This window comes from Pinus tabuliformis, chromosome J, assembly GCF_031772625.1.
Source record: "Pinus tabuliformis cultivar Carrire ecotype Pingquan chromosome J, CPIR1, whole genome shotgun sequence".
NCBI classification, from domain to species: Eukaryota; Viridiplantae; Streptophyta; class Pinopsida; order Pinales; family Pinaceae; genus Pinus; species Pinus tabuliformis.
The window spans coordinates 53,410,183-53,423,076 of NC_142295.1; the positions used below are offsets into that span (position 1 = coordinate 53,410,183).

Genomic DNA, 12,894 nt, shown 5'->3' on the forward strand with positions numbered 1-12,894 from the left:
GAAAGACAAAGGATTAAATAAGGCAAATGCAAACGCTATGGCGAGAAGTGGGACCCTAAACATAGGTGTGCTAAGGGAAAAGAACCAAAGAACCTATATAATTGTGAAGCAACTAATGATTAAAAAGTGAAGATTCTGACATAGAAGAAGTAGAAGGTGCCCCAGAATTCTCACCAGAATTAGATGATGGAATTATTCCGCAAGTGTCACTATCAGCTATGACAGGTATATCACAACCTTAGACCTTAAAGTAAAAAGGACACATAAAGAAGAACAACATAGTGGTTCTCATCGACTCTGGTAGCGCACACAATTTTTTTGATGCAACCATGGAAAAGAGACTCAATATTTTTTCATTTCCCTTACCAAACATGAAAGTGATGGTAGCTGATGGTAAGAAGATTGAAAAGGTGGGGAAATGCCATAAGGTCAAATTGCAGATTCAAGACTTCAATTTAGAATCTTCGTTCTTCACTGTACCATTAGGTGGAGTAGATGTAGTCTTAGGTATCCAATGGCTACGAACTCCAGGCACTTATGCTGCCAACCATCAAGTACAATTCATAAGATTTAAATGGGGAGGTCAGAGGTACAAATTACACGAACTCCAAGCACCAGAGAATCAAATTGTATCATCATATCAGATGATGAAGATGATTTGAAAAGGAGCACCCGCTTACGTAGTACAATGTCACCAATTAGAAATGTTATCTACAAATATGATCAGTGAAGAATCACTAGAGATACAAGATCTAACTCAGAAGCATGAAAAAGTATTTCAAGAACTACCTATGAAAATGCCTCCTAAAAGGGAAATTAAGCATACAATAGAAGTAAAAGCAAGGTCAAACCCCGTCAACATCAAGCCATACTGATATCCACATCACCAAAAATGGAAATTGAGTGAAAAATCCAAGACCTTTTAAAGTGTGGGATCATCTCAAAAAGTAAAAGTCTGCATGCTGCTCCAGTGGTATTGGTAAGGAAGAAGGATTCTTCATTCAGGCTATGCATTGATTATAGAGGATTGAACAAAATAACAATTAAAAACAAGTTCCCAATTCCCTTTATCGACCAAATTCTAGATGAGATACATGGCACAAAATACTTCTCAAAATTGGACTTAAGGTCAGGGTCTATCAAATCAGAATCAGATTGGAAGACATACCAAAATGGCATTCTGAACACACGAAGGTCACTATGAATTTAAAGTAATGTCGTTTGGGTTAATCAATGCACTAGCAATGTTTCAAGCAACTATGAACGAATTATTTCGTCCACATCTTAGGAAGTTTGTATTAGTATTCTTTAACGATATTTTAATTTACATTAAAACTTGGAAGGAGAACTTACGACATCTAGATAAAGTTCTTACACTATTAAAAGAGCATCAGTTTTATGCAAAAAAATCCAAATGCACCTTCGGAAAGGAAGAAGTAGAATACCTTGGACACATTATATCCCATGAAGGCATAAAGGTGGACCCGAATAAAATCAAATCTATAAAAGAATGGACCAAACATGTTAATGTATCCAAGCTAAGAGGGTTCTTAGGTTTGACAGGATATTACCGAAGGCTTATTAAAAACTATGCACATATAACTGCACCTCTGACAAACATTTTAAAGAAGAATTAATCTCTATGGGATGGGGAAGCAGGAAGGTGTTTTGAAAAATTAAAGGAAGTTATGTCTAATACCCCCGTATTGGCAACACCAGATTTTTCTAAACCGTTTATCATTGAGTGTGATGCTTCTGGATTTGGTATAGGTGCAGTGTTAATGCAAGAAGGGCATCCAATAGCTTTTGATAATAGGAAGCTCAATAAAAGAGAACGCCTAAAGTCCACATACAACAAATAAATTCTCGCTATTATGCACGCATTAGCTAAGTGGAGGCAATATCTTTTGGGAAGTAAGTTCTCCATTCAAACAGACCATAACAGTCTCCAGCACCTCCTTCAACAGAAAACACTTTCTGAAGAACAACAAAAATGGATTGAAAAAATTGCCACCTTTGACATGGAAATACTACATAAAAGAGGAAAAGACAATGTAGTAGCAGATTCCCTATCGAGGAAAGACGAAGAACCAACACTACTTGCAATCCCAATTGTTGTTCATGAATGGTTTAACGAGATTCGAAGTGAGTATGCCAAAGATCCAGAAATGACAACGATAATGAATAATCTTCCCAATAACTCAAAATTTGAGTGGAAGAATGATATTCTATGGTACAAGGGAAGAATCTATCTAAATGAAAATTCCAAGTTTAAATTTAAGATACTTAAGGAGTCACATGATTCATTGTTAGCCGATCATGTAGGATTCTTTAAGACTCACTACAATGCACGTCAATCTTTCTTTTGGAAAGGAATGAGTCGTGATATTCAGAAGCATGTAGCAGAGTGTGACACATGTCAAAGGAATAAAAATGAAAATGTTATGACACTGGATTACTTCACCCTTTAAACATTCCAATTCAGAAGTGGGAAAAAATTTCGATGGACTTTATTGAAGGATTACCCGTATATGAAGGTAAGGACAAGATTTTCGTATTGGTTGACAGACACACAAAATATGCTCACTTTATGGCAATAAAGAAATCATACTTAGCTAAACAAATAGCTGAAATATTTTGTAAAAATATATAAAAGTTACACGGTTTTCCGAAAGTCATTGTGAGTGATAGAGATGCCAAATTCAAGGGTAATTTCTGGAAGGAATTGTTCTACCACATAGGAACCTACCTAAATATGAGTTCTGCTTATCACCCTCAAATAGATGGACAAATAAAGGTTGTCAATAAATGTTTGGAGGCCTACATATGTTGCTACACTACAGAAAAACAAAATAAGTGGGCTCAATGGTTGCATCTCGCTAAGTGGTGGTATAATTATACTTATCATACGTTAGCAAAAATGACACATTTCAAGCTTTGTATGGATATGAGCCCCCAAAATGGAAGGATCTAGCTATTGTCCAGACAAATCTACCTACTGTTAAAAATCAACTAGAAGAAACCCAAAAAATCATCCAAATATTGAAAGAAAACTTGAATAACACAAGGAATCGTATGAAACAACAAGCAGACTGAAACAGAACCGAAAGAGAATTTGAAGTCAGAGAATGGGTGTTTGTCAAGCTCCAACCATACAAACAATTGTCCTTAAAGCAAAAAGGAAAAATAAATTGGCACCAAAGTTCTATGGACCTTATCAGATCAATAAAAAGATTAGCCAAGTTGAATATGGTTTAGACCTTCCAGAGAAAAGTCATGTTCACAATGTTTTCCATGTCTCCTGCCTTAAAAGGGCATTATGCAAGCTTCAATCTGCGAAACAACACTTCCCGCCCTGGATGATGAGGGAAGGGTCATTCTAGAACCAGAAGGTATTTTGTCTACTAGAGAAAGAAAGCTTCGACATCGTACAATCAAGGAACACTTGATTAAGTGGAAGGACTTACTAGAAGAAGAAGCTTCTTGGGAGACTGAAGCATTTTGTCAACAACATCCGTCGTTATGTATGCTTTGAGGACAAAGCATTCTTTCAAGAGGAAGGCAATGTTATGTAAAAATTAGTTAGGGTTATGTAAATTTGGATACATACATACATACATACATACATACATACATACATACATACATACATACATACATACATACATACATACATACATACATACATACATACATACATACATACATACATACATACATACATACATACATACATATATATATATATATATATATATATATATATATATATATATATATATATATATATATATATATATATATATATATATAGATATATATAGATATATATATATTTTTGTGTATCGTAGAAGTATTTACATCACAAACAAAGTCCTCATCCTGAATTTGACTTTTTAGGAGAATTACAACATTTATTTGTTAAAATTACATTACTTCAGGCGATGAAGGATGTACTGATTTATGCTAAGACAATTAAAGAATATTGTTCTAAGAAACCTGGCAAAAAACCAAAGGACCCACTTACTGTTCATGTTATGTGTAAATTATCATATATAATGTTGGGGAAATGCATACCTATCAAATACGGGGATCATGGGAATCTGATTCTGATAGTGAGGATTAATGGGGTGGATATCCAAAATGTACTAGTAGATTTAGGGGTAGTGATTAATGTTATAAACTATGCAATCGTGATTAACTTGGGTCTGAATAACCTTAAACCAACTCCCACCGTCATAGAATTGGCAGATTGGTATAGTATTAGACCGGTAGGGAAGCTGCAAGATATCACTATTTTGGTAGACTCATGGCATTACCCAATTCACTTTTTGGTTTTACATACCCAATCCCCATCCGGTGGGCATCTCTCAACCACAGATGCTTACATTGGGTGTCAATCTAGAAAAATGGTAATATCCAATGGGGAGATTACAAAGAACCTTATCCTTTACCCCCTGCAGAACCAAGTTCATCAAATAAACTCGGATTTACATTGATACAAAAGTCTCTACCTACCAAAGAGCCTAAATTTTAGAATGAATAAGTTAGACCCATCCTTACCATCAGCGAGGCTCTCTATTTTAAGGATGAAATGGAATACGATGACATTAGCACCTTTCTCAGTAATCTCAACTTTGTTTCTAATTCAACCCATCAGTTGCTAGAAACTTTCATAAGCTGCAATGTTCAGGAAGATACTGAACCAGAAATAGAAGTAGAAAACATTCCTGAAATTGTTCCTCGTAATAGTGTTGCTGTAGAAATTGAAAGAGGGAAAACACTGAATATTAATCCTGACCTTTCACATTCCCAATCCAAACAATTGCTGAAAATTGTTCAGGAGCATAAAGAAGCCTTTGCTTGGGAGTATACTAATATGAAACACATCCTTGCTAATTTATGTACTCATCATATATACATTAAAGGGGAATTCCAACCTATTAGACATCCACAAAGAAGAATGAATCCTACCTTAAAAAACATTCTCAAAGATGAATTACAAAAGCTATTAGATGTGGGTTTTATTTATCTGATATCGGACAGTCAATGGGTTTCCCACTGGTCATTGTTCCTAAGAAGAATGGAAAGTGGGGAATCTGCATTGATTACAGGGAACTAAATAAAGAAACTTAGAAAGACCATTTTCCCTTACCCTTTAGAGACCATGTCCTTGATACGTTAGCCAGGAAGGAGTTTTTCTCCTTTCTAGATGGATTTAGTGGATACAATTAGATACAAATAGCTCCTGAGGATCAGGGCAAAACTACCTTCATGTTCCATTGGGGAACTTTTCCTACCATGTCCTTCCATTTGGCCTTTGTAACACACCTGCTACCTTTCAAAGGACAATATTAGGAATTTTTTTCTGAAATGGTTAATGATAGTGTTGAGATTTACATAGACGAATTCACCCCATATGGGGATTCCTATATAGAAGCTTTGAAAAACTTAGAGAAAGTACTCCAAAGATGCAAGAAAACACATGTTTCTCTTAGTACAGTCAAATGTCATATGATGATGAAAGCAGGAATAGTGATGGGGCACTTTCTTTTAGCTGCAGGAATTTAGGTTGATCTTGCGAAGGTAGAGCTAATCTTAAAATTTCCTACGCCTAAGACACTGACATAGGTACACAACTTTATTGGTTATGCTGTCTATTATAGGCATTTCATAGAATTTTTTTCTAAAATAGCATTCTCACTTTTTGAATTGCTACCTAAGGATGCAAAATTTGTGTGCATAGAAGAATGTGAAGGCTTTGATATTATGCGGTTATGATTGGAAACTCCTGTTTCACATCTCGACAGATGCTTCTCAAACAATAGTAGGGGTTGTTTTGGGGAAATAAGAGGACAAGAAACTGTATGCAATTTACTATGTCAAAAAGAATTTGACTCATGTTGAATTAAACTATACGGTAACTGAAAAGGAGCTCTTGGCTGTCATTTATGGTATTAATAAATTTCAGCGTTATATTATAGGGTATCCTACTTTCGTGCACACTAATCATACAACTATCAGGTATCTGATGAACAAACCAATAACCCCTGGTCGTGTTACAATATGGTTATTGTTAATTCAATAATTTGATATTACCATTGTAGATAAACCAGGGAAAGATAATGTAGTTGCAGATTTCCTGTCTAGGACAGACACTAGTGATGAAGGTACACTTGTAGAGGATATTTTTCTAGATGAACATATTTTTGAAATTTCTACTCACACTCCATGGTATGCAGATATTGCTAACTAATAGTGACAAAAGGACATGAGCTTAAGAGGGAATAGGGAGATAAAAAAATTGAAAATATGCATGTTTGTGAGTAGAGATGAGAGAATAGAAGGTTCTACGAGTAAGAGAGAGACCATGCTTTTCTCTAGGTGTTAATACTTTGAAGAAGTCTCATACCTTAAGGCTCATGTGGAGAAACTATGATATCTTGTACCAAGGAAAGGGAATATAATTTATGTTAGCTTTAGAGGGAGGTCGAAATGAACATAATAGAATATGTCTTAGATTAAGAGGGACTTGACCACTAAATTTGATCTTGAATTGATGAAGCCTCATGAAATCTTCTTTTCAAAAGTTTGATGATGATAGGAAACTGATTGGTTCTTTAATGAACTTGATAATTAGCTTAGACTTCTGAAATACTCTGACTTTGATTGGGCTAGAAGTGTTGTCGATGGAAAGAGTACTGATGGAAGATGTTTTTGATTGGGCTTAACAATGGTTTCTTGGATGAGAAGGAAACAATCTTTCATGAAACTTAGTACTGTTGAAGAGAAATACATGGTAGCCTATGCAGTTTCTTGTGAATCAATTTGGCTCTGGAAATTGCTTGCCAAAATGTTTGAGCAAGTGTTGGAATCAGCCATGATATTTTGTGGTAGTTGAAGTTGCATGGTACGTTGAAGCATATTGAGATAAATTACCACTATATTTGTGATATGATACAGAAGTGAGTCGTGAGGCTCTAGTATATCTTCATTGATGAACATATGGCAAACATTTCTCACAAAACCTTTGTCTCATGTGATGTTTGTATACTTCGGAGACAAAATTTGATTAATGGATAAATTCTCTATCCATTTGAGGGAGTATTGATGGATGGATAATGGGAGAATGGCTCAGATTATTAGTGATAACATGAGCATGGCTTGAACTGTTAGTAACAACAAAAGCATGGTTTGGACTATTGGTGACAATAGGAGCATGGCTTAGAGTGTTGATGAGAACAGGAGCATGGCTCGAATTGTAGTGACAACAAGAGCATGAGTCAAACTGTTAGTGACAATAGAAGCATGGCTCAAAATGTTAGTGAAAACATGAGAATCGTTCAAACTTTTGGTGACAATAAGAGAATGGATTGGAATATTGGTGACAATAGAAAGATGACTCAAACTATTGGTGAAAATGGAAGCATGGCTCAGACTGTTGGTGACGAAAGGTCCAACATGGATCACATTATTGGTGATAATAGGGGCATGGCTCAAACTGTTAGTGACAACAGGAGCATGGCCTAAACTCCTAGAGAGGGACAAACATTCTAGAAACAATGGTCCCTGAGGCCCAAACACTCAATAGAGTGGGTGCCTTGGTAAGATAGCATGAGGGACAAAAATTCTAGAAAGAATGGTCCCTAAGGCCTATACACTCAATAGAGTGGGTGCCTTGGTAAGATAGTATGAGCGACAAACATTCTAGAATGAATGGTCCCTCGGGCTCTCACACTAAATAGAGTGGGTGACTTAGTAAGATAGCATGAGGGACGAACATTCTATAAAGAATGGTCCCTAAGGCCCGGGAACTCAATAGAGTGGGTGCCTTGGTAAGATAGCATGAGGGACAAACATTCTAAAGGGAATGGTCCCTAAGGCCTAAAGAATCAATTGAGTGGGTTCCTTTTCAACATCATGGCTTAGAGTGAAGCGTTTGGATTTGGGACATGGGTTTCCCTAAGGTTTCATCATGGGGGATGGAAACTCTAAACTAATAAAAGTACCATGAGGTGAGATGCCAACCAGATCATGGTGATTAGTTGAGTAAGTACCATTCGTTTGGAGAGATAACGTGGGTTATGGTACATATTGATGATGTTGTTGATGTAGGTCAAGGGTATTGACCACGACCTTGATAAAGATTTTATTGATTCTATTTAACTTTATATTAGAAATACCATGTATACAGAATTAGGGATATTGTCCTCGTGTCAATTTGACCAGAATTAGGAAGAATGATCTGATGAATAGAAATCCTCTTGTATCATGTACTGTGACCAAAATTAGGGATGCTTTTCCTATGTTAAGTACATTGACTAGAATTAGGAAATAGTTCTAGAGGCTTATTTGTAGCCTCCCAACATCCTACTCAGATATCTGAGAGAATTTCTTGGATCTTTGAGAGAGTTGCTCGGATATCTGAGAAACCTGCTCAGATATCTAAGAGAGTTGCTTTGATCTCTATTTAGAGAGAGAATGTTTTGGCATGCATGCCTGGGTTGAGTCAGTTTGGAGTTTCACCTTGACTATGTGAACTAGTCATGTGATGGTGAAGAAGCACTAGTATAGACTGGTGAGACTCAATTCGATAGCTTGGGGTCTAAAACCTTATACATGAGAATTTTGAGGCAAAAAATGGTGTTTTCTGGGGGGTAAAAGTTTGTCGCTTTATCCTACCACTGTTTCTCTTATTCCACATATAAATTCCTTTCCAATGGCACAAGAATCGCTTTAATTTGAATCCTTATGCAAAAATTATGCCACGTAGAAGTTTACATTGATGTTTTGACCACCATAATTTAAGAGGATGGAATTTTAGCCCTTATTATTCATGGAGAATGGAATAGCCACATGATCATGATGAAGAAGACTTTAGAAGATTAAATAGTGTAAATCTAGTTAATATTTGAAAGAGTTATAGTCAAAGAATATGGGGGTTCTAATGTAGAGGTTCGATCAGAGGGGATATTAGGAAATCGGGAAGAAATATAGAAGGAGACGAAGAAAGAACTTGAAAAATATCAACCCAATTTGAGTGCCATGAACCATTCATAGACCTTGTTCAAAATGGAAGACAAAGTTAACATCAAGTTGTATCAAGGTGAGATTGATGCTTTGAATCTCAATGATTGGTTGCAACAATTAGAAGTTTATTTCAGTCTACATTACATAGAGGAAGAACAAAATATTTTATTTTCATAGTTGAAATTTGTAGGCCATGCCCAAACCTAGTGGGAAAACTAGATGGAGGCCTTGATGATGGAGGGAGATCCTCTAGTGACTAAGAGGTAGGATTTCAAAACCCTCATAAAGTCACAATTTTACCCTGTCGGGTATGCAGAGGACTAGTGGATTCGGTGGAATTATTTCAGGAAGAAACAAGAGAAAAGTGTACAGGAGTACCTCGTAGAGTTCAGAAATATGGCCATAATGCTGAGTACCTCCCGAAAGAACCCAAATGTACTCCTCAAGTACCTAGGGGGTCTACATATCCATATGTGAAATAAAGTGATGTTGTTGAAGCCAATATCGTTGGATGAGGATTTTGTGCGAGAACAATACATGCAAAACATAGGATAGAAGAAAGGGAAGTCAAGTGGGTCGAAAAAAAAGGAGCACTAGGATGAATCTAAGGCACTAAAGAAGGAGTGGAAAGGGGAAAAGATGAAAAAAAGATAGCCATATCCATTACAACAAAAAAGGTCATTGGTGAGGGTCATGCCTATGACAGACCTTTAAGGTTCATCACCAATGTTGCATATGTTGATGGTCCTTAAAAAAGGGTTGTTGTAAGTGCATATAGTGATGGTCCTTTAATGTTTGTCACCAATGCCCTTTTTAGTGATACTTTTGGTGAGGGTTGTTAAAGTACTGTCACCAATTCTCTCTTTGGTGGCACTTCTAGTGATGATCTTTGATTGACCCTCACTAATGCTCTTTTTGGTTACTTTTGGTGACGGTCAAAAACTTGTAGTCATCATTGATCATTCCAATGGGTTTTTCATGACACGATGTGCATGCTACTATATTTTTTGTCAAAATATAATGATTTAAGACCATTATTGTGGAGTATTTTTCATTGTGTTTAAGGCCATAGTGGTTAGAGTCAGCCAATTTGTTAAGAAGTAATTAGTGTGTATCATTTCCCTCAAGTAATGAGAATATAATTTTCCTATGAGTTAACACATGAGTCATCTCTATTAGGTTTATTATCTAACAAATTTCCTTTTGATAAAGTTCCACTAGTGTGTGTAGGAACTATATTATTTAGTACATAATAAGGCTCTGTCAATTCTATTAATGAGAGAGACGTAGCACTCCTCAACACTCTTTTCACACCTTAACATGTTTGGCACACACTAACATTCCTTGAAACCTCTCATTTCTTGGAACATCTTTGTACCTAGAACATCTTACGATGAATAGGACACCCAAGCACATGTTTGCAGACCCTATCATAGCATAGAACTCTCCTAGCATGTGTTGGCATGCCCTGTAGCCCCTAGCATGCCCTGGAACACTTTGGCATGCATTAACATACATTAGCACTTGGCACACATTGGTACTTGGTGTAGATATTTACTTATAGATTCAATAGCTCATGTGATGTACTAAAACATAAGACAAGAATATACTCTACTCTTTACAGCATAAACAAATAATGATCGATGAAATGATAATCAAACGATGAATATTATCAATCACACACAATGCAATATTTCTCTGGGGAAAGAAACTTCTCAAAAATATCAAAAGATCTGAGTAGAAAATACAATTCTTGTTCACACTAGAACAATCCTAGCACAAGTATGATCTCACTCTTTGCCTCACAAGCTAGCTCAAGCCAACACTTAGCCAATTCTATTACCTACCAAGACCCTAATTCCTTGCGCAATTCCTAGAGGAATCAACCCATATTTAAAGGGAAATCCTTCTTCTATAACTGCACAATCCAAACTTAGGTCCTCAACTGATTGCATGCACCATATGTAAAATTCAAAAAAATATACAATTGATAGTACATTGTCCCTGCACTCTAGTATCAACCAGGTTTTCCTCTGAATTGACATGCATGATTTATTTATGAGTGAATGTTCAATTAACTAGAGCATCACTGAGGATGCACTGGTGAACTCACTCACTACTAGACCTCTACTAGTTCCTCCAACAATTAGAGCTAGTTGAACTTTTAATGTAACTCAGTTAGACCGAGTTATCTAATTACAACTCCAATAAACTCAACCTGGACCCCTAAAATTTAGGGATGACACTTACATGAATCTAGACAGACTCCCAAATCAAAATTTCGAAGTCAATTAAGTCAATTTAACTTAATTAACTATTTACAAGTTTCTATGAGAATATAATTCAATTTTAATTCACAATTTATTTCAAGGACAAATTAAATTGGAATTTCTTATTGCTATTTTTAACACTCCCTCTCAACAAGAAAGGGATTATCAGCTACCCTGATCCTACCTCTATGAAACTTGAATTTACATATTGGAAATGCCTTTGTCAGAATGTCATCATCCTGCTCCTATGCGGGAATATAGTCCAACAACATAATCTGCCTCTGTACACAATCTCGAAGATGATGATGTCAGATATCAATATTCTTGGACTGATCATGAAAAACTGGATTTTCAGAGAGTTTGATACAACTCTAATTATTAGAGTAACTCACTGTTGGATCCATCTGCTGACAAGAAAACCAGCCAAAATCTTCCTCATCTAGATGACCTGACAAGCTACTTGACAAGCATCCATGTACTCTGCCTCTACTGAACTGAGTGCAACTGATTTTTGTTTCTTGCTATACCAAGAAATAATTGTTGACCCAATACTGAAGATCCCTCCTGATGTGCTCTTCCTTTCAGATGGACTCCCTTCCCAATCTGCATTTGTGAAGTCTTGAAGCTTCACTCCCTGTATCTGTCTATACTACAATCCATACTGAGTAGTGCCTCTAAGGTATCTCAACACATGCTTGGTCGCCTTCCAATACATCTTGGTAGACCTAACGATTTCTTGACTAAGTTAGTTAACTAAATATCACATGTCTGGTCGTGTGTTCACAAAATAAATGAGTGAACCCACAAGCTACCTGTAAACAATAGCTTCCACTACTTCACCCAAAGCAGCATCCTCCTTCCTCTAGTTACCTATTAGAGGAGTCTCCATGGGTTTATTTCTCTCCATGTGGAACCTTTTTAGTATCTCGTTGGCATACTTGCCCTAATACACAATAAATTCCCCATCATCTTGCCATACTTCGATGCCCATAAAGTAATGCATAAGCCCCAAGTCCTTAATTTTGAAATCTCTTGCAAGTTACTCTTTGCAAGACTTGATCAGCTTCTCATCACCTGTGAGAATCAAATCATCGACATATAAAACAATAATCAACAATTTACCTTCCACCACAATATGGTAGATCTTCTCATCTAGTTCACTTTTGGTGAAGCCCAACCCAGTGAAGTAGCTCTCGATCCTATTGTACCAAGCACGGGGTGCTTGCCTCAGCCCATACAATGCTCGCTTGAGTCTACAAACATGCGAATCATAGTCAAAGGTCTCAAAACCTTCAAGTTACTCAATGTACACCTCTTCCTTAATCATTCCATTATGGAAGGATGTATTTACATCCATCTGATGTATCTTCCAACCCATCTGCATTGATAATGCCAAAATGGATGTGATTGATGAGTACCTTGCAATAGGAACAAAGGTCTCATCATAATCAATCCCCTCTACCTGAGAAAAGACTCCGGCCACAAACATGGCCTTATGTTTCCCCACACTACCATCCACTACTTGCTTTACCTTGTAAAGCCATCGGGAACTCACCACTTACTTGTTTTCCAGTCTTGGGACCATATCCTAAAC

At 36.5% G+C, this 12,894-nt stretch overlaps 1 protein-coding gene across 1 annotated transcript in view; it reads left to right on the forward strand.

Annotated features, from left to right (window-relative positions):
- Nucleotides 1–7,308: 7,308 nt before the first annotated feature.
- LOC149225457 (uncharacterized) overlaps nt 7,309–12,894 on the forward strand; it is a 46,706-nt gene continuing 41,120 nt past the window's right edge. The window contains exon 1 of the mRNA XM_089379939.1: nt 7,309–7,503. Within this exon, the coding sequence (XP_089236065.1) occupies nt 7,309–7,503 (195 nt within the window). The remainder of the gene's footprint in view (nt 7,504–12,894) is intronic.